Here is a 22,603-nt window from a genome sequence, read left to right as displayed (position 1 = left end):
TTTAAACTACATTTATGCTGCAGAGCCACAGCAGAGGTCGCTCCTAGACTCAACAGGGGATCAGAGACTGATGCCAAAACAGCCTCTGTTCGCAGTGACCCTGGGCTGGCTGCAGACAGGGGCTGCTGCTGGAGCAGCCTCCCCTGCCTCTCCCCTCCCCTGCACGGCTGCCTCACTTAGGCTTTTAAGCTAGCTCCCCACAGCACGGGCTCCTGCTTCCCTCTCTTTTTCCCCCTTCCCCCCCACTTGCTGCCTCTGAGATAGAGGCAGCAAGGGTGGGGAAATGTGAGTAGTCAACTATAGGCTCATTGGGTAGTCGACCTAATTGACTACTCTTTTTTACTTCACTAGTTCTGGTTGCTCTCTGGTGTGAGAACAGTAAAGAAAACATAGTTTTGGGAGAGGCAGTTGAAATTAGTATCGCTGCAGGAATATTTCAAAGAGACTGGGGAAGGAATGGGACCAAGTTGACACAGTTCAGTCTTGGGGAAGAATTAAAAACCTCAAGGATATCTACTGCAAAGCAAAGAACACCCATTGAATGTCCAGCAATTCCCCATTCACCTGCCTTACTATGAGGCATTTGACCAGATTTGATGCTATCCTGACTACAGAGCCCAGTGCCAAGCTTGATGGGCTTTTTGAAGTGGAATGGTCTGATACTTAGATCGTGGACAGAGAAGACCTACATGGCCAGAGTGATTGGAGGATGCTCTTATTTTGGATTCTATGGACCTGTTCAAGGATGTACCCAAAGAATGGACTGTAGAGGAACCAGAGTCAGAGTTGGAGCCACAGCCAGGTAAGAGGTAGCTATAATTTTTTTTATCATTAACAGGCTTATTCAACATTGGGATTAGGGATGTGAATGGTTAACCAGTTAGCATCACCCTTACTGGATTATGTTTAATGGTTATGGTTAACCGGCGGGGGTTGCTCCAGTCCCATGCCTGCTGCTGTCAGGAGGCTGCTCCAGCCCACGCCAACCCTGTTTAATCAGTTAAACATTATGTTTAATTGGTTAATCAGAATTTTACATATCTAATTGGGATTACAGGTTTAATAAAAATGAATGCATATATAATATGTACGCTCTGTGCTCTGTTTAATTGTTCCTGTGACTAGAACTAAAGTATTGTCCCACTGGCTGCAGTAAGTGGAACAGTCCTTTGGTGATGTTGTAGGGGCCTCTTTGTTTTGTAACAAGTTGCCTGGGCCAGGTGAGATGGATTGGGGTGTATCAGAATGAAGATAAAGAGCAGGTCTCTTCATAGCAAACCTCTGCAACCTCCTAGTTCAGCATCTTGTTTGCTAAAAATGTTCTCCCACACCTAGCTAATAAATGTTTGAGAATTTTGTCAATGAAATTCCTCAGCAGGGCAAACTTGGTATGCTTACCCTGTAGTTTACTAGCCTTGTCAAATCATTATCAATGATCAGGTACCAAGCAGTTAAATAACACTTTGGAAACTGTAGGGGGTTTGTTGTTGTTTGTTCTAGGCTTTGATTTAAAAAAAAAAAAAGTTGATCCTTTTCCAGTCTGGGATTTCCAGTAGACCAACATCCTCCAACACTGCTGTATTGTTAAACAATGTTAGGACCCTCACTATTATCAAGTCCATGGTCATGTTGGCCTTACTAGCTCCTCTGCACCTCTCCCCCATTTTTTAAATAATTTGCATCTAACCATTTAAATGTTAACTTTATTTCAACCATATCTTAAGCAAATAGAAATATTACTTTGTCTTTACTGTTATGCAGAGTGTAAAACAGACACTTTTTCTTTCCATGATTAAAAAATACTCCTTTTATTCTCTTCATAGGGCCTTTGCCCCTGCTGGGCCTATTCAGTCACCCAGGCTTCTTGAGGAAAGGACTTTTGGGGAAAAGAAAAAGGAGGACCTAGTGCAAGAAATGCCTGATAAATTTGGATGGAATTTAGACATACGCGATGAGTTCCAGAAGGAGGGAAACTGGTCATGGATTGTATAGATCACGGTAAAAGAAAGAGGGAGCAGGACTGACAGCAGCAGAAGGACTTGTTCTGCAGCTTGCTGTCATTAGGGAGCCAGCTGCTCAGATGACAGTGCCATGTCCTGCTGCTGATGGACAACTTGGGGGTGGTGTTGGCTATTAGTCATTTCTTGTACTCCTGGAATGGAAGTGCATATAGGCAGATGTTTGCTATTCATGAAATCCTCATGCCTTATTGGATGAGACTAGTACTGCACTAATGTGCAGTTCCTTTATCAGTGAGATGACACTGATAGTGGTAGCTGGGCTATGTGTATGGTTCTTAAATTGCCACTAAGTGGATAAAGTATATTTCAGCTACTTTAAAATAAAGTGATTTTTTTCAGTGTCTGTGTGAGAATTCTTGGGAAAACAAGAAAAAGGCAGGAACCTCTACTCAAAATCACATAAAAGCAGTAACAATTGGTATGTGTACTAAATATTATGTAGCATCCCATTTCCCATAGATCTCCCTCAGCAGGGTAAGGATGTTACACACAAAACATCCTTTCCCTATTCTCCTGGACCCATCCCCAATGATCAGAGGTATGTGTTCTAGTGGTCTTTGCTTGGCCTTCAAAACAGCAGACTCATGAGCCCATTCCCAATGATATTTCTCTTGTCCTCATAAATGTTATGTAGTGCACAGCACCTCCCAATAATATGAATGGCATTCAGCTTGCTGGCATTCAAGCAGGTGTGTAGGTTTATAATTTATGCTATCTTGTCTTCAGTTGGCCAAATGCATGTTCTACCTCCATTCTGCCACTGCTCAATTAAACCTTATAGCTAGTGTTCTTACATCAGCATATAATGTCTGAAGCTAGGACAGCAGACAATAGATAAGTCCTCTAAAATATCAAGAGGCTTTCTGTACCCCCTGTTAACATGCTATCTGGATAGAATAAGATCCCTTCTAGTCCAAACAGAGGTATGCCAGATCTCATTAATTCCTTAGCACTATACTTCTTGTTGCTGTATCCCATGATGATGATCATAAACTGGCCTTTGTGATTGATCAAGAGCTGTATAATGAGCAAATAGTATACTTTCTGGTTAATGTCTTCATATGCTCCTGGTTGTGGGGAGAATGGTACAGGGATGGTGCCATCACCTTTCAGGCACTGTTAGTTCAACAATATTAGCATTCTTCACCATGGTTGGGTAAACCACAGCAAAAATGACCTGTATGAGCTCTACAATGGAGAAAGAGGGGGTTGAGGGACAGTTCCGGGACTGAGTAGCCACGCACAGTAGCACCTGCAGACCCTGCACTAGCTGGAGGTGGAGCTTAAAAGGAGAAGCAGAGCAACTCAGAAGGGGCAAGCAGTGGAAGGGATAAATAACATTGCTTGCTACCTGATCAGTCCCACAACAGAGAGCTTGGTGACCGTATAGGTAAATCAGAAACATTTTTGGTTTAATTCTTTCATTTACCCTGGTGGGGAGGGACTCAGAAATGATCCAGGGATGCTGCTGTTTAATACCCCAAGGTGCAGAGCTTAGCTGCTCACCATTGGAGCCAGATTCCCTACCAAGTCCAAGAGCTAAGGAGAAAGCCCTGACGCACTTGTGGGCATCCCAAAACTTTTCCATTGTTGGACTTCCCTTTTTGTATATCCTGAAAGGGGTGGTCAGGAATATGTTACCCAGCAGAAGGACTGAGCTGTAAAAGAAGGGACAAATTCCATGGGATGGAGTTGTAGAAGAAAGGGAAGATTTCAGGAAGGAGGGCTACATACCATCCCCCACCTGCCCAGAAAGTGTCACTTCTAGTGTCAGTCACCTTTCATATGGCCTTGGATCCAGCCACTGTTTCAGTCCCAACAGTTGTCTTGCCAATGTAAAACTGGTTAGCTACAGAGCAGTAGCAATCTGAGGTAGTAAAATTACTTCCCTCATTTGCAAGTCCTGGTCCTGGAGGGTCAGACAAGCTTTTTACATGGCTATGTGAAGGTGGCCTTCCTTGAGCAAAAGTTCTAGACTCACTGCTGTTCATCCCTGGAACACATAATTACATAGTCTTGACACGCTGTGCTTGTGGTCAGCCTAAAACGAATCCATAGAAGTTACAACCAGCATCATCTATTTCCTGTGCTGTGCATCCAGCATGCATGATCTTCTGGCTGAGACTTGCTGCTGCCATAATGTCATGTGATATGTCTCATACCTATAACTAGATCCAGCTGCATTAACAGATCAGCCAAAAGCAGAAACAATATATTGTGCTTTGGTGCTACCATGCCTTTCCAGTATTGAAAGGAGTGGAAGTGAGGGGCATGCACAGCCAGAAGTGCTTTTAGTATGATGTGTTGGTAGGCTTAGAATACTTACGCACAGAAACTCAAAAGACGTACATTGTCCCACAGTGCACCATAAAACAGTTCCTAGAGTGATTCAGGTTAGTGAGGTGTTAAAAATCTGGAATATGCCGCTAGAAATCAAAGAACTGTAACCTACTTGCTGTAGTCCAGGGTGGGTAATAAGCAGTCAACAGGCAGGATGTGGTTTGTCAGGGCTAGTCCTTAGCAGGCTGCTAGATGCTTTACTTACTTGCATATATGCAGGTTTGGCTGCTCACAGCTCCCAGTGGCTGCAGTTCGCTGTTCTCAGCCAATGGGAGCTTTTCAAAGTGCTGTGGGCTGAGCTACCACTTCTCGCGGCTCTTATTGTCCAGGAGCTGCGAGTATCTGTATCTGCAGACCCACAGATAAATAAATAAAGTGTTTGGCAGCCCATGAGGGGCTAACCCTGGTGAATTGGGTCCATCCTGAGAGCCACTTACAGCCCACCTCTGCTGTAGTCCCAGCTTGGATCTTTCTACGTGAGTCTGACATAAGTGTGGCTCTGAAGTGTAGATGCCTGTAGACAGAATTGGTTAACCGGGGTCAAAAACTTAGTTAAATTCTCTAGTGAAAACAGGATTAAAGAGAGAAATTTGCTGCTTGTTCTTGAAGCTCTTATTTATAATAGCTGTGAATAGTCCCACAGAAGTCACTAAGACTATCTGTGTATGGACTAATCCTGTGGTCAAGGGTTGAAGTGTTTTTGATACTTAATTTTCATTCTTCGTACATCTCTGATTTTTGTATTTTAGTAAAATTCAATCTGCCTTCTGCAAACTTGACCAGACGCCGTTTCTGAGTCGCTCCAACTCCTTTGGAACGTTGTGTATCAAAACAAAAAGAGGTGCTTACGGAGGCTGCTAAAATTTTGACAGATGCAAGCAGAGAAGCTCTTTGTTGTAGTTAAATTTTATTTTTTATTTTCAATCCTTCCCGAGCTGAATGAAAAGTTTGTTCCTCAATGAGGTCTATTTGTAAAGTATGGAAGGTTTCTTTTTTCAGCTGCCTGTTGTTGTTGAGCTTAGAAAATGTTCTGAGGTGGTACTCATCTTTTGAGTACAGGATCTGCCAAAAATGCTCCCCGCTGTTGGCAGAGCCGTGACTAGACTTTACTTTCACTTTTGAAAGGGCGCGTGATCGGCACAGCACCCGAACTTGAGTATGCAAATGAAGCCTGGGATATTTAAATCCCGGGCTTATTTGCGCTTTCGAAGTGCCTAATCTACATCCCTCTGTCGGCAGAGGGATGCAGTCTGGAGGTAGCCTGTGACACAATAAAGAATCATAGATTAGAACTGGAAGCGACCTTGAGAGGTCATCAAATCCTGTCCCTACATTCATCACAGGAACAAGCACCATCTATCATCATCCCTGACAGATATTATCTAACCTGCTCTTAAATGTCTCCAATGATTGAGATTCCACAATCTCCCTAGACAATTTATTCCAGTGCTTAACCACCCTGACAGGAAGTTTTTCCTAATGACCAATCTAAACCTCACTTGCTGCAATTTAAACCCATTGTTTTTTGTCTTATCTGAGGTCAAAGAGAATATTTTTTCTTCCTCCTCCATATACACCCTTGTTATCATGTCTCCTCTCAGTCTTCTCTTTTCCAAACTAAACAAACCTAATGCTTTCAGTCTTCCCTCACAGGTCATGTTTTCTAGACCTTTAATAATTTGTGTTGCTCTTCTCTGACCCATCTACAGAGTCTCCACATCTTTCCTGAAATGTGGTGCCCAGAACTGGACACAGTACACCAGTTGAGGCCTAATTCAAGAAAGCTCAGTAATGTCAGGATGTAGGGACAGTTAAGGCTGATTCCCTGGTAGAGTTGCCAGGTGTCCAGTTTTGAACCAGACAGTCTAGTATTTGAGCTTTCTATGCGGGAAACAAATTGAGAAAATACAAATGTCCAATATATTCTAAATAAGATGTAATGTAGATTGTGATGTAATGTCAAGTGTGTCCGGTGTTTTTGTTGAAACCATCTGGCAACCCTATTCCTTGGTGCTGGCAGAGACTTTGTGAGAGGTCTTCCAGGAGCAAGGGCCTTTATAGAACATATGAGAAACTCTTTCGTGTTTATCTGAGTGTGCACACATGTAAAAGCCACTGAGGAGCTGCTCCCTGGAACAGTTAGTATCTGGTCCAGTAAGTAATATGGAGAGGAGCTTCCTATGGGATAGTAGGGTCATGTGTAGTACTAGTCCTGTGCAACCAAATAATGATCTCTAGTAGGAACCTTATAAATGCAAACTTTAATTTCAAGCTTTATTTTAACTACAGTCTGCAGCTCATATTGCAAAACCTAAAGATAAAATTCAACTTTTTATGAACTTTCAAGACATTGAGCAAAATGAGTGCATTTTCCCTTACTATTAACCTTTCACCTTTTTTTAGAAGATGATGTAGAGAGTGGATGTGTCATCATTGGTTCTTAACAGATTAATGATGTCCTACCATTCTTCACCTGAAGGCTGATGGACTGGTCCCAGACAAGGGAGTTTGCTGGATCATGGGAGGTGTGAGATGTGGGGGGAGGGGATGCCAGCTTCCCCGCTGGGCTCCTCTCCCCAGCCTCCTGCCCCATGAGCTGTGGCAGCCCCCTCCAGAGCTCCCGGCCTGCCAGCCTTGTGGCAGGCCTGCCAGATCTTCCAGCAGTCCCACTGGTCGTGAGCTTCACTTCTCCACCAGAGCTCCTGGCGACCCTGTCAGTTGTGGCTCTGCTGCCCTTCCAGAGCTCCTGGCAGCCCTGCCATCTTCCCTGCCCTGCTGGCTATGAGCTTTGGTGCCCCGTGGGCTCCGCTGCCCTCACCAGCCAGCTGTGCTCTGAGCTAGCGAGCAACTTCTGCTGCTGGGGCTCTCTAGTCCAGAAATATCTGCAGTCTTGCCGGACCATGGATGTTGTCGGACCAAAGAGTCCTAAACCATAGAGGTTCAATCTGTATTTGTTTGGTTTTGTCGTGGTATCTGATTGATATGATATGCTCACGTTCAGTAATATAGAAATATGTAGTCTAATAGGATAGATTCATCATGAATAGTCCCTTATACTCAATTTTGTCTCACAGGGCCAAATTTTATTTTTTATGTAGATAAAACTTGTGCTGATAAAGATTTGTCAGAAACCGTGGCTAATCAAATGAGCACAGCAGCATGGTGTCTTTGAATCATAATTTTAATTTTCTTTGTATAAGCGAGAGAGGAGGTACTTGCCCTATGCCATAATTTGAAAGGTGAGAATATAATTTGGTGGATGATAATTTTGACTTAGTCTGTAAATGTTCTCCATTCCCCTCCAAGTTCACTCTGATGAGAAGAAAGCTTGGTTAGTGCCAGCCATTGGGTGTACTTATTACTATATTGAGAGGCAGTAACTAGTGAAGTGCCAATCCACAAGATTGCACCTGTTTAGTTAGCTTGATTATTTAACTCACCCTGTGTATAAATACTTAAAATAATAAATGCATATGTATTGGTATTTCACGTGTTGAATCTCATTTGTAATTTTCTGATAGTTCTGAAAGGAATGGGAAAGTATAAGACATGAAAAATCTGCTGGCTTGTGAAGAGTAGGAAGCTTTCCTGAATGTGTGCAGAAAGTGATTACAGAATTGAAAGTTTCATTTAAAAAAACCTCAGATCTACTCATTATGATTGCTAATTATTTTCCAAAAACAAGCAGAATGTAAAGGATGCAGTGTTCTCTTAGTGCTCTTAGTATTTTTGGCTATTGCTCTAGTATTTTGGCTAGAGCTACACATGGCTAATATAAATGTTTAATCCTTTAAAAAATCCTGGTAAACTCTTGGAAAATATCTTGTGGCAGAATCTACAGGTTAATTGAGACATTGTGTACAGTGTTACATAAGTATTAAGTTTGTTGCTTCCCAGTTTTAATCAATTGTTCTCTTGTAACAACTTGTTTTGTTGTACAAATTGCAGCTTGAAATTTAAGATTTTCAGTGGGCCATACTGTATTCTCCAAATCTGAATATTTTATCATATCTTTAAAAAAGAAAAATACTTTTGGGACCTGTGCCTTGTTTTCCTCATATAAACAAATCAAATAAAAACTTTTTTGTACTTTATCTTTTGCTTGATCATTTGCATTAGAAGTTCAAATCTTTAGATTGCTGGGGACTAGTACGATTATGATATCACACCAAAGTAGCAAAACCTGAGCATTTCAGAGAGAAAGAGACTTACACCTTGTCTTTACTGGCATGTTTTGTCGCCAAAAACCTCCTTTTGGTGACAAAACAGTGAGAGCGTTTATACTATAATGCAACTTTTGTTGAGAAAACCCCCCACTTTTGGAGACAAAAAACTTCCGCCCCTGTGAGAATATTTTCCCCTTTATTGTCAACAAAGAGCCAGTGTGAACTCTGATGTTTGTTTTGTTGTGAGAACTGGCTTCTGTCAGTATGCCACAATGCCTGCACTGATAGCTCTGCTCAGTGTTTTGTGATCTCTGCTGCACTGCAGACATATGCCTCTTTCCTTTCAAAGCTCCGGGAAGTATCTGACAGCTGAGTGAGCTGCTCTATTTGGGGAACAAACAAAGAGCAAATCATTGGAATGCTCCTTCCAGTTCTTCCCTGCTTAAGAACACAGCGGCAGGCAAATTGCTGCTGCAGGGGGACCGCTGGAGAGACTGCTGTGCTGCTTTGACATTCTTCAGCACTGTGAGCTATAGAGCAGCTCTGCCTTCCCTCAATACTGCACTGTGGGATGCTTATCCACATTGCTTTTCTTCATCTGTCGACAGGGTATTAGCAATGTGGCCATGAAATGTTGACAATGGGAGGCTGAAAACCTGGTTTGACTAGTTTTCGCTTTTGGCGACTTTTGCATTTTGAGAGGGCTTTTGGCGCTAAACCTTCCCAGTGTAGACATAGCTTTAGTGTCCATTTAAAACTTCTGATTTAAATCTGATGTCTAAACTGTTGGGAGAAGTCTTTTTATTAGATCCAGCAGTTTGCTGCTTAAATTAAGGGTTAAGAGAGCTATCCCATTCCACCTACTTCAATTATATATATACCTCAGAGGAGCAGTGAAAACAGAAGCTTACATAACAGTCTTTCCTCTTGGCAGTCTTCACTGAGGATGTCCTCATCAATTTTAATTGAGACCGGTGTTAGTAAAATCAGAGTTGTCTGCCGTGTTTTTCCGGTGTCATCTGTAGCCCAATAGAAACAATATTAATTGTAACAAGTCCACCATCAGCACTGATAGATGGAATTATTTAAAGTTTTTAGTGCAGATCTGTGGGCTTAGATTTATTTTTTTTCCAATTTTGTATGACATCTGATATAATTTCTGTTGTGATCAGATTATGTAACAGAGTATTTTTCATAAATACTAAAACTGACACATCCTCATGCACTGGAGTGAGCGAGCATTAGTGCCATTCTCATTAGTGCCCACCCAGTCTCGGCAATTGATATAGTAATCCAGGCATCATTCATAATTAGGATTCAGGCAACTGGAGTCAAATCATACCCGGCTTAATTAATAGCTCTAAAGCAGCTCTGTTGGTTGTTTTATTTCAGTTAATGTTTTCTTCCCTTTCCACAAATGAAAAATTGTTCTCATTGTGTGAATTTCCTTGTCAATGACAGCGATACTAGGCTCATGAAGCATCGGCTGCAGATGTGTAGTCATCCTTTCTTGTTCTTAACTTTTTCCTGTGTAAAACTTTCCCTCTGTTTTCTTGCACAAGGCAGATGTGAAGGAAAGGTGGAGATAACCTGTTTGAAGTATATACAGCCACTTTGTGACTTCGTGTTAGGGCATTTGAAGAATTATGTCTCTGAGGATGTAAACTGGGTAAAGCCTTGATGGCAAAAGAGAAAACATGATATTAAGAGTTACATGAGAAAAGTATGTCATTGCTTGCCCTCTAATAGAGCCCTATGTTCTCAAAAGTCTGTGCCTTGTATGCAGCAAAATCTATCTTTGGTCAGCTCTAATTTTAATAGTAATCAGAACTCTTTTGCTAGTGTACTTCTACCACAGTGGTTCTGATCAGTGACTTATAAACAAAGTACTGTATAATGTACTTGCTATCACCATAGCTTCCTAATTATATGTCATCCCCACTCTATGCTCTTTATTTAAGGAAAGCTGGTCACTGAAACAAGCACAGTGAACGTTTTTTCTGGTCTGTAATGCTGCTGCTCATTCCAGATCTGCTTTTGGAGAAATGTCTGGCTTATCTTGTCCCAGGATTGGGTTGCTCACTGCCATTCCAGTTGTCATCAGCTGGGAGACTGTTTCTTGCCCTGTAGTTTTATTTAAAATTCAAATCTGTTATAAAAAGTTCATGCTGATGGCAAGTCAGAGTCAATTGTGATGATACTGAACAAAGGAAGAAGAATTTTGGGATATCTTACACTGAAATTCCAGAATGCTTCCCTCCATGGAAATCTCTATTTTGGAACATGACCTCTGAATAAAATGCTGAGTGCTGTGAAGAGGTGTTTATAGAGTCCCAGAATACATTAATAAAAGTCCATTAATAAGGCATATTTTTGATGAGCTGAGGCTAAGAAAGCCAGTCAGAAATTTTATGCAATCTTTGCCTTTCCAGTATCTTTGATTAATACAGACAGCTACATCATCAAAGACTTCATACTACAAAATCTCCCTTAGCAGATGTCATGTTATGACATGATTTGCCCTTGCTATATATATATGACATTAAACTTTATTGTAATACCATATTATGAAAGTGTAACAGCCCTGATTTTTATAATGCTGCACTGAATAGAGTTGATTGAAGCTCCTGGATGAAGAAGCAACAGAAAAAAACAGATAAGATTATCTAATGCAAGAAAACTTGAAAATTAGATGGGGTAGAAACAGAGAAGCCCTTGTTTTGTTATGAAATGTTTGTATTTGGCCCGAGTTTGCCAGGGGATGTTCATTGGATCTTTCCATCTAGATTTAAGATACAAAACCTCTGGCAAATAAGACGGCTCTACTAACATATGAGCCTTCACCCTCCATCTCATTCAGAATAAACTGCACCGAAACAATATTTTGTGAACCCTGGGGCAAGTGGATCCTGAATTCTGCTGTGATGTGGGTCTGGGGAAGAGGGGGGCATAGACTGGAAATTCAAAGACAACTTTAAAAAATAATTTAAATACAGTCAGTACAATAGTTCCTGTTATTTAGTGTATTAAATTCAGTTTGTTTTATACTAAGTGCACATTTTCCATTTTCATTATGCCACAGTTTTTTGTATTAACACACAGCTGCATGCTGCATTGAGGGAAGGTTTAGTTATAGCTGGATGTTTTGATACTTGTACACAACAGAGGCGGTTTGGGATTTTGCACTAAGCATATTTGCTGAATGATTCTTCTAAAATAATTATTAGTGAATTGGGTTAGCCATATTGGCATTTAATATGTCATTTTCAAGTTTCAAAATGAATATCTCATAGAAATTAAGGTGAGGTAGTTCACATATCTTGGATTTGGTTTAGGTTTCCTTCTAACTCATGACAGCAGTGCATCGGTTTATCTTAATTCATGTTTTCTGGTTTTTTCCCCAGAACCAAAAATGTCTGACAATTCATAAAATGAAAGTTGGAACTTTAGAGATAAGTCTATAGTAAAGGGTGAATTCTATAGTAAATTCTGCAGATGCAGAATATACAAGGCCTTGCATAAGCAAGATCCCTGTCAGAGACTTGCTGCTGGTTCAGGGATGTGGGCAGCCTTCAGTTTGCCATCTTAGACGTTTGTTTCAAATGTTTCATTAGGTATCTCCATGGCTCTGATACATAAAAAGTAATCATTACATTCCTGTAACAGAAGGTGGAAATAAAAGGCTGAAAAGGAGTGAAAGAGGAAAATAAGAGTTTTGAGGAATGAAAGTAAGAGAGCATTAGGGAAAAATACATTGAATTAAATTGCGAGCTCCTGGAGACAGAATTTTTTTTCTGCCTATGTAATTTGCAATAAGATGCTGATCGTGACTGGGGTCTATGGATGTTAATACAATACAAATAATTTAACCAAGGTGGTGAGCATTTATATGGTGGGAACACATGCATGCATGCACAAATGTTTAGATGTTCACATAGCAAACTTTGCATATGTGAACTTATTGTAATCTTTACACTTCTTCCAATTCCCACCCTTTTTGGTTGCTCTCATTTGTCATATCTATAAATATAGCAAGCTCTTTGGGGCTAGAATCACTTCTGTTATATAAGGCTAACAATTTTTGCAATCTTTCTGGGTACTCGGGTAATTTTGTCTTTGTTTTAAACTTCAGATTTGGCTTGTATCTGTTGTAATCCATAGCAAAGATGATCATTTCAGTTTTTGGTTGTGGTAACATCTTTATTTCTTAACCAAATTAAAAGCCACTGAAAGTCTGTTTACTACATTTCCTTCAGCAAAATAAATTTAACATTTAACTTAAACAACATTTTCCAAAGAAATTACTGGAGTACATTTGTCTAGAATCAAGATTACTGAAATAAAAGCTCTTGTTGGTCAATGGTCAGCCTACCATGCCTTTTACTTGAGTGTCTCTGTGATCTTAAATGTTTAGGATTTGCAGTCCAGGTAAATGTGTTGAGTCATAGTAGAATCTGTCGAGACAGTCAATACCTCCATTGGATCCATGACCTTTCTTAAAATGATACTTGCTTTGTACATTCTGAGAAATTGATTTGTAATACAAGGAATATTATCATTGCTTTAATGATATGGTTCACTGCATGCAACTTACTAGAGTACACATTTCAAATATGTGTTTCAGTATCATTTTTGCTTACATAAATAAGGTCATTCAGTATGCATAATTCTTTGATGTACTGTTAAGATTGAGAATTTATTAGACAAAACAAACAAAAAACAAACAAAAAAAGGGACAAAAAAGAAGTTTCGCCTTCCACAGCATCATTAATTTGGCTCTGTTGCAGTCTCTGAGTACCAATGATTAAATTTCACTTAACAGTTGTAAGGTAAAATACTCTTGCAATACAGAAAAACCTCAGTGTTATGAAAGCCTCAGAAATGGAGGTTGTTTGTAACTCTGAACAAACTGTTATGGTTATTTTTTCAAAAGTTTCCAGCTAAACATTGACTTCATACAGCATTGAAACTTTACTATGCAGAAGAAAAATGCTGCTTGTAACCATCTATATTTAAATGAAACAAGCACAGAAACAGTTTCCTTACCTCGTCAAATCTTTTTTTAAACATTCCTCTTTTTTTAGTAGTTTACATTTAACACAGTACTGTATTGTATTTGCTTTTTTGTTTGTTAGTTTTGTCTTTGCTGCTGCCTGACTGCATATTTCCAGTTCCAAATGGGGGTGGGGGATGTGATTGACTGGTCAGATTGTAACTCTGCAGATCTACAGTATACTATGTTAATATCTCTGAGAGGACCATTTTTTAATTTCCTCTCTTGCACTGACATTCCTAATTCAATTGTTGCCCCTTCTTTGGACACTAGCGTTGATCCACTACTAAGTGTCACTCATGCACCAATCCCAGAATAGAGATAGTCAAACAGCATGTAGTGCAATACCTGTTTTCAGGAATTTCTGTCTGGTACCAGTGCTCAAGTTAGTTCCCAGAGAGCAGCTTAGTCTCAAGGAGTGACTAATGGGATACCAAAGGAGAGAGAAACTGCTGCTGTTCACACAGCTCTCTCTCTTTCCAAGGACCTGTGCCTCTTCACAGAACCTTACATAATCAAAACTAGCACAGCATGTCTTTTCAAGTCTGAACATTTTCTTACATGCTAAGAAAACCAATTTGGAGACTGTAATAGCACACCTGGTGATGCTTATTATAATGTACATCTTTTTATGCAGTACTCAATGTACTTTTACCCTTCATGGAGCAAACAGAGGAATTGGTGGTTTGCAATAAGATTTAAAATTGTGGTAAGTTGCTAGGAAAATTTAAAAATGGATACCAATAGGTCTTCCATGGCAATTTTTTTAATAAAATGTAAAGAATTTTCCAGCTGTTACCACAAATAAAGTGAGGTTTTCCTGGAAATGAAAGTGTGTATGTGGCATTTATGGCATGAAGTCTTGATCTGTTTTCAAACCAGTCCCCTCTCTACAAGAAAATAAAATCTGATTATGTATTGGATCAGTTTGGAAGAATTCATTAAGAGGAGCTACTTTTTTTCCTTGTTGATGTTCCAGATTATTATGGAGTCATCTAGGAGGCTGACTGAAGCAGTTTTGGTTGCAGTTCTTCTTAGTCAAGAACTATAGTTTTCTGATGGGAGAAAGTTTCATTCATGCACCTTACAAATATGAAAACTACCATATGCCAGACATAACATACCACAACCTTAACTATGCCTAGCTATGGCAGCTTTCCATCCCTCTCTTTAATTGCTCTTCTACACATAACTCTTTACCCATGCAGCAACTATTAATACTAGAGGAGAAAATAATCTGGTAAATCAATGTGAGCAGGACAACAAGGGGATGGAGTTAAAGACGTTGTATGAGATCTGCAGCATTCCATTGTTTTAATGATAAGGTACAGTCATTTGAGTGGGAAAGTAGCAAATATGTACTATGAGGTGGTGTAACTTTTTGTTTTTGTTTGCTATTTTGTGTGTGTAGCAATACTAACTGCTTCCCAATGAATTGTGTGTGTGTCTTGTATTTAGGTAAATAGAGATGTGAAATCCCAAATTGGATAAAGTTTGTCACTCTAGAAAAGATAAATTGTGGATTTTCCAATGCCCCTCATGAAATAGGACATGTTTTTATTTTGTCAACTATTATTATCAAGGCTTGACACATTAACCAAGTACCTAGTAGCCAAAGATCTAAACCTGCTGTTTAGAGATCAGGGGAAAGATGTGGGAAGATTGCATAACAATAACGTTGATATAAGAGAAGGGGCCCCTTGAGAAGGCAATGACTTGCTGAGAAGCCAAACCCCAATCAGATCCCACTTGTTAGGAGGGGAGAGAATGCTGGAAATTCTACTAGTGTGCTTTCAATGACCCCTCATCCTATTTAACTGCTGGAAATGAGAGCTTTTGCCTCTCTCACTCTGCCACGGTCTCCTCGCTGTGTAGAATGGTACTAGCTTTCTGCTACTATATAGTTGCTGAGAAGAGCATAAGAAGAGAGGTCTGTCTATTTTACTCTATTCCATCAACACCCTTTGTTTTTAGATAATTTGTTTTCAAGAACTCCTGTGCCTGACTTTGCTGATGCTCATAATTGTCACAAGCAGCGGAAACAGCGTGATTGTTGACAGTTTAACTTCTGTCAAGTACATGCTGTATTGCATCAGTGAAAAGAGCTAATCTTGCTAATGTCATTTTTCTGCTCTTTGGTAAAGCTCTGAACAAGGGGAGTTTGGGCTATCTGCAGACTAAGGAAAACAACTGTTCATTGATTTACCTTCATCTCATATTTGGAAGATTTTCTTCTCAGCTGTAAAGGCAGAAATGATCATACTGTGGTAGCCTAAATTTTGCAGAAATTGCTGGCTAAAAGTCTTCCTTCACTAGGGAAAACTCAGTTGCCAGTTGTGAGTGGCTGAGAGGGCTTTTTTAAGATCTGGGTCCTGGTCTACACTAACAAGGTAAATTGATATGTTACGCCGATAGTTAAGTTATGTAATATGTAACTTACATTGACGTAGTTTAGATCAACTTACATTGGTGTCCTCACTGTACTCTGTCAACAGAAGACCTTGATTTCACCTCTTTGGAAGGTGGAGTACTAAAGTCAACAAGAGAGCATTATCCCATCAACTTATCACATCTTCACCAGATTGACTAAATTGATGCCCATTGCTTTAATTGCAGCACTGAGTGAAGACAAGCTCTGTCTGTCATGCTGGATGCATGCCTCTAAGTTGTTTAGATGTTTAAACAAGTCTTTGAAGAAACTGTCAGCTTGAAATTCAGTCCGTTTCAAGAAATGGTTGTAAATTACTTTCGTGCTACATCTATCCCTGACAATCTTTGTGACACAAGCAGGGGAAACTGAATTTCTGTATAAAATGTTGCAAGTGAAAGTGACTTCAACAAACTTCTGTCAAATGTGTATGGTAAACAGTCTGAAGGAAATATATTTATTTACTCTTTCTCTTATAATAATATTATGTTATTTGTAACAATAGCAAGTAAACATTTTTCAGATGAAAATGCAGTTTTAAAAAAAGTTAATTGCGTTCCTCTAATAGAGAACATTGTGTTATAGTAAATATCAGTTTCCAAAAAGTAGTTTTACACCAAGAGGGACTACTCTGATATAAAGATATTAAAATGCATTTTCTTAATGTTTCCAATAACATCTCTGATTGAAAGGATTTCTTATAACCTTATAAGGGCTAGTAAAGTTGAGAATGATCAACACCTGTCAGGGTGCTCAGTAACTTGTGGCATTGGGCTCCAAACTGAAAACTATTAAGCAGTATAGGTACTGATCTTATAGAGCTGTTTTCTGAGCCTTAAATTTATTCCAAAATACTATACTTTCTCTTACTACATATCTGGAATTTTCTCACTTCTTACAGCCTGATATCTGCTTTATAGGTTTCTAGCTCACAGTTTCCATAGCCACTGGTCACCTTCTTGGAAGTATATTCAGTCAGTCGTACTTGGTAGCAGATGCCTCTGGTTACATGCTTTTTTCGCATTGTTTTCTCTAACCCTCACAGTTTTAATTCATTTTGATTAAGAAAGTAAACTAATTGAATGTATAACATCACCCCCTTGTGAGTTTGTCATTGATAGTTGTTGCCCTGAGCATGGTTTGTGTATGTCTTCTGTTCACCGAACAAGAACAAACTGGTTGCAAAGTGATTAAATAATTACAGTTTGGAAGGCTAAAACATTCCTAGCGTGACCTTAAGCAATATGGGTCATGCTGCATTTATAACTTTTATTTGTTTGTTTTTTATACTTCTTGAAACACACACAAACGTTTGCTTTTATTTATAAAGGTTTTAAATCTCATGATCATATTATAAGATTACTTACTGTACTTGGTTGTATTATAAACTCTACTAGATTTTCATTATTTCAATATTTCCTTCTATTTTTGTAGGACCCCAGCTGAATGCACAACTAGAAGGTTGGCTTTCTCAAGTACAGTCTACAAAAAGACCTGCTAGAGCCATTATTGCACCGTAAGTTTCATATCTGTATTTTAGCATTTGACATATTAAGACCTTTCTTAAGATTTTCGTAACGTATTGTTTTTGGCTAAGTAGTATGCTGATTGGGGTTTTCAAACTGGGGGTTGTGACCCCTCAGTGGTTGCAAGGTGGTTACATGGAGGGAGCAAACTGTCTGCTCCATCGGTCCAACAGCCCTGAGCCTCCATTACATTAAATTAACCCCCATTTTTAATTTATAAAGGGATCTCACTCAGAGGCTTGCTGTGTGAAAGGGATCACTAATTAAAGAAGTTTGAAAATAACTGAAAATACTCTGAATATCATGAAAAGTGAGGCATGTACACAGTTTAATATGTGATTGGGTTCTGTGGACAGATGAGTTAGTAAAAGCACTCCTTTTCCCAGAAAAAGATTTGTTCCTACAAAGTAGTTCAAAGGAGATTTAGTAGAGTGATAATATAAAGATTGCTAATTCTTCAGGAGAAGGGATTGTTATTCTTTCTTTGTATAGCACCAGGCATAGCATTGGTACCATATTATTATTATTTATTGGTTACCTTGATTCTGTAAACTTCTTATACAAATGTGCAGTTTGACTTGTAGATCAATTCAGGCTTATGCTTTTTGCTTCCATTTCTGTCTCTTTATAAGAATTGCAGTTTTAAATGTTTTTTAAATATTTGATTTGGATTCTATAAGTATCTTTGTATGACTATGCTTTGTATGTCTGCATCTGAAAAATGCCTTCAGAACAATCAAATAGAATTTGTACCATGCTTTAAAAAAAGTTGTTCTTTGGGCTGTGAACAAGCTAGATACAAATGAGTCCAAATGATAATTCTTTTCAGTTATTTGAAAATATCCAGGAAAAGTATCTGTCTTTGCCCAAAAGAGCAGTGACACACACTTAATTCTAGACTTCTAGGTAATGCATCAGATTAATGCCTTTTCAGTGTTCAAACAGGTCTGTGAATTAAATACCCTGAAAAATCATACTCTTATTAAATACTATAAAAGTTCTTAACCTTCACTGCAGTTGGGAAGTAATATAAGGCCTCAGAAGTCTTTTAACCCAGTTTTCTTCATGTTCCTTCAGTCTCTGTGAAAGTAATGAGTGCATTCTGTCTGAAACTTACTCCCCATGCAGAGATCAAAGAATATAATTTCTAGTGCAGACCTTTAGGAGGGTGAACAAAAACTGGAAATAACAGCTGTAGTTTGATCAGGAGTATGTTCTTATTCCTTTTGGGACTATATCATATCCTTGCATCAAAGACACTGAGAGCCATACAATTGTATCGTTTGCAGGAATAACTGTTACAGCAAAATTTATGATCAGTTGTGCAAGTGACCGAACTACCAAAATAACATAGCAAATGGGAAAATAAAAAGAGCATAGCTATTTTGCAAAAAGTCTAGCCATATTTTTTAAAATATTAATGTGGCAATAAAATCATTGACTGGCCATGCAGCCCTATGTAATTTTCTGTTTGCAGGATAAATTGGAAAAATAACAGCTAGCCATTTCTAAAACACATTAAGGTAGAATGGCAGAGGAGACATGAGATAACTGAATAAAATAATGAGGCCAATCCAGTTTACTGTGAGATGGGACAGATGTTAAGGTAGGATAATTTGGTTATAGTGACTTTTATTTACACATAATGTTTGCTGTATATTTATAACAATATCGTGGAAGTAACAGTAAGAAATTGAACCAAAAACCTGCTAAGTTCAGGGAAGACAGTGTAGTCAAGTGGACAGACACTAGACTAAGAGTCAGGAAACCTGAGTTCTATTCCAGCTCTGTCACTGATTCTTTTTTGTGACCTTGAGCAAGTAATTTATTTATCTGTGTGTCTGCTTTCTTACCTGTAAAATGGAACAGCGAAACTTACCTTCCTTGATAAAAATGGTTTGAGATCATTGAATGAAATAAGTAGTGTAGAGAGAAATACAAAGTAGGCAGTTAGATTTTTACGGTCACAAAAGATCTTTGTGGTATACTCTGACCTCCTGCAAATCAAATTTCAAATCCAAGACCATTAAATTTCACACTGTGATTCTTGCATTGAGTCCAATAATTTGAACCGCAGAGTATCTTTTAAAAAGATATCCCTCTCTTTGTAGGCTTCTTTCAGTGTATAATTGCTTTTACTGGTAATGTCTTTCCAGTTTGAAGTTTTCTGTTTTTAATTTTGTCATTGAATTTTGTTATGCATTTGCTAAATTAAAGAGCCCTCTGCTGTCAGATGTCTTCTTTCTGGGTAGGTGCTTATAGGCTACTTCTGTTGTAAGATTGATCTCCTTAAGTTTCTTGTTGTAACGTTTGTTTTACAGACCACAAATCATTCCTGTAGCAATTTTCTGAACCCTTTCCAATTTTTTAACATTCTTTTAAAAGTGTGGATGCCAGATCTAGATGTAGGATGCATAACAAGTAGTCTAAAAGACTGGAAGCTTTTGGAGTATGATGGATCTGGAAAACAAGGAAGGGGAAGGAGCATCTTGTCAGCTAGTCATGGTCATAGATGTTTGCATTTCTTTTGCCATTCTCAAATAAGCTGTCCATTTTGCTACTACTTTGAAAAGCCTTTCATAGGAAAGACAGAGTGGAATTTCTTCAGAAATAATGTTCAGAACATAATGTAACCGGCACATCCCACATATACCCCGTATTGCCTTTTAGAAGTGTCAGCCCTGATTAATACTTGCCAATTCCTATTTCACAAGCTGCTGTTTTGATCATTCTCTTAAGTTTTTCTTTTTAGATTGCTGATATTATTTTGCTGCTTGTTTTCAGTCTTAAACTTAAAAGTTAATTTTAAAAAATGTGTTTTGTAGCCATGCTGGATATACTTACTGTGGGTCATGTGCAGCCCATGCTTACAAACAAGTGGATCCTACTGTTACGTAAGTAGCATTAAAAGAAACCCATTTTATTTATTTAGATAGGTATATACTTCTTTTTTTAAACAGAGGGAAACATTCTTTAACAGCAAATGTTAAGGTGACTGCAGCTCTTCTGATTATTTTCTGGAATGTTGAACTTTCAGTTGTGATTGATATTACGTTTTATACAAGATTGTCATGTTTCCTGGCTAAACTCTTCCAGTTGGAAAGGACAAAAACATATTTTCATTACTTCATGTTTTAGACCTTTGCATACTTCCTTACCTTTATTTTTGGCCTCATGTAACCACAATGCTCAGTTTTCAATAAAAATATCAAATATTTAGTGTAAGCCTGTTGGAGATGAAAATTTGAACATTTGGGGAGAGGAAATTTATTTAAACTTGAAACTTACTGGGTCTTGCCTCTTAGATTGAATATACTCTTCTGTCTGTACTTTGTAGTAATAATATTAGTTTGATATTTGTTGTTTGCTTTTGATACCTTGGTTGCTTTTTTAAAGCATATGAAAGTAAGATCTTAATAATGTAAAAATCTTTCTTGACTCATGGATCTACCTCTATAAAGCTCATGATGCAATTGGGGTCTATTTGTAGTAAGATTCTGTTTGCTCCACATGGGCCAGATTCAGTAGTATGCCTGATTAGTATCTTAATCTACAAGTTCATTTGCAAGTTCATATTTCACATATAGTCTTACTGAGTTCAGTGGAAGTGTTACAATAGCAGCTTTCTTCACAATATGAGTAAAGGTGCCAGAAATTGTCACAATTTTTTAAACTACTATGACTCTCTCTCCCAGTTTTATTGCAGTGTAACTCCATTGAAACTGGACTTGAGAAAAAAACTGCAGTAATTCTCTGGTAGCCCTTTCTGTGAATTTGATCCAGAAAGTAAAAGGTAGACCAAGCTATGTAAAGTCATAGATTTTTAGGATCATTACAATCTTCTGTTCTGATCTCCTGCATAACACAAGATGTAGAATTTCACCCAGTAATTCCTGCATCAAGCCCCTAACTTCTGGTTGAGATTTGGGCTATTGAATAATTGTAGTTAACTCAAGCAATTAACTCAAAATTTAATTATGATTAAAATTAATCTCCATTAATCACACTAATAGAATGCCAACTGAAATTTATTACATTTTTGAATGTTTTTCTATATTTTCAAATATATTGATTTCTGTTACAATATAGACTACAAACAGTGTTCAGTTTATATTATTTTTATTACAAATATTTGGGCTATAAAAGTGACAGGGAAAAAAGAAACAGTAGTTTTCAGTTCACCCTCAAACAAATACTGTAATGCAATCTCTTTATCATGAAAGTGTAACTTACAAATGTAGATTTTTTTTGTTGTTGTTACATAACTTCACTCAAACCAAGATTTAAGAATCTGAAGGGCCGTTCAAAATCTGAGTGGAATGAGGTGTGGCGCATGCTTTCGGAAGTCTTAAAAGAGCAACACTCCAATGTGGAAACTACAGAACCCAAAAAAGAGAATCAACCTTGTGCTGGCGGCATCTGACTCAGATGATGAAAGTGAACACACGCTGGTCCGCTTTGCTTTGGATCATTATCAAGCAGAAGCTGTCGTCAGCATGGATGCATGTCCTCTGGAATGGTGGCTGAAGTATGAAAGGACATGCAAATCTTTAGCACATCTGACTTGTAAATATCTTGTAACACCAGCTACAACAGTGCCACGCAGAATGCCTGTTCTCAATTTCAGAAGATAAGAACTAGAAACAGGCAGTTTTATCTCCTGCAAATTGTAACCAAAGTTGTTTGTGTGAACAATTGGCTGAACAAGAAGTAAACTGAGTTGACTTGTAGGCTCTAAAGTTTTATGTTATTTTGTTTCTGAATGCAGTTATTTTTTGTACATAATTCTACATTTGTAAGTTCAATTTTCTAATGAAAGAGATTGCCCTACAGTACTTGCATTAGATGAACTGAAAAATATTATTTCTTTTGTTTTTTATAGTGCAAATATTTTTAAACAAAATATCAAGTGAGAACTGTACACTTTGAATTCTGTGCTGTAAATGAAATCAGTATATTTGATAATGTAGAAAACATACACAATATTTAAATAAATTGTATTCTGTTAACAGCGTGATTAATCTCAATTTTTTAAATCTCTTGACAGCCCTAGTTGAGATAGAAAATAA

General features: G+C 38.3%; 1 protein-coding gene across 4 annotated transcripts in view; it reads left to right on the top strand.

The window, feature by feature from the left end:
* Positions 1-22,603, top strand: part of MEMO1 (mediator of cell motility 1) — a 47,601-nt gene that overhangs the window by 4,477 nt on the left and 20,521 nt on the right. Inside the window, exons 2-4 of one of the 4 annotated variants that reach the window (XM_075924916.2) lie at positions 668-802; positions 17,443-17,524; positions 20,360-20,428. In XM_075924916.2, coding sequence (XP_075781031.1) covers positions 730-802; positions 17,443-17,524; positions 20,360-20,428 — 224 coding nt within the window. In that variant the 5' untranslated portion in view covers positions 668-729. Of the gene's footprint in view, positions 1-614; positions 803-1,846; positions 1,999-17,442; positions 17,525-20,359; positions 20,429-22,603 lie in introns of those variants that run through there. The other 3 variants (XM_075924915.2, XM_075924917.2, XM_075924918.2) reach the window with 3 other exon arrangements.

The sequence above is a fragment of the Pelodiscus sinensis genome, chromosome 3, assembly GCF_052426305.1.
Source record: "Pelodiscus sinensis isolate ZL-2025 chromosome 3, ASM5242630v1, whole genome shotgun sequence".
In the NCBI taxonomy this organism is placed as follows: Eukaryota; Metazoa; Chordata; order Testudines; family Trionychidae; genus Pelodiscus; species Pelodiscus sinensis.
The sequence above is the reverse complement of the archived record's forward strand: the minus strand, read 5'-3'. Positions and strand labels throughout refer to the sequence as shown.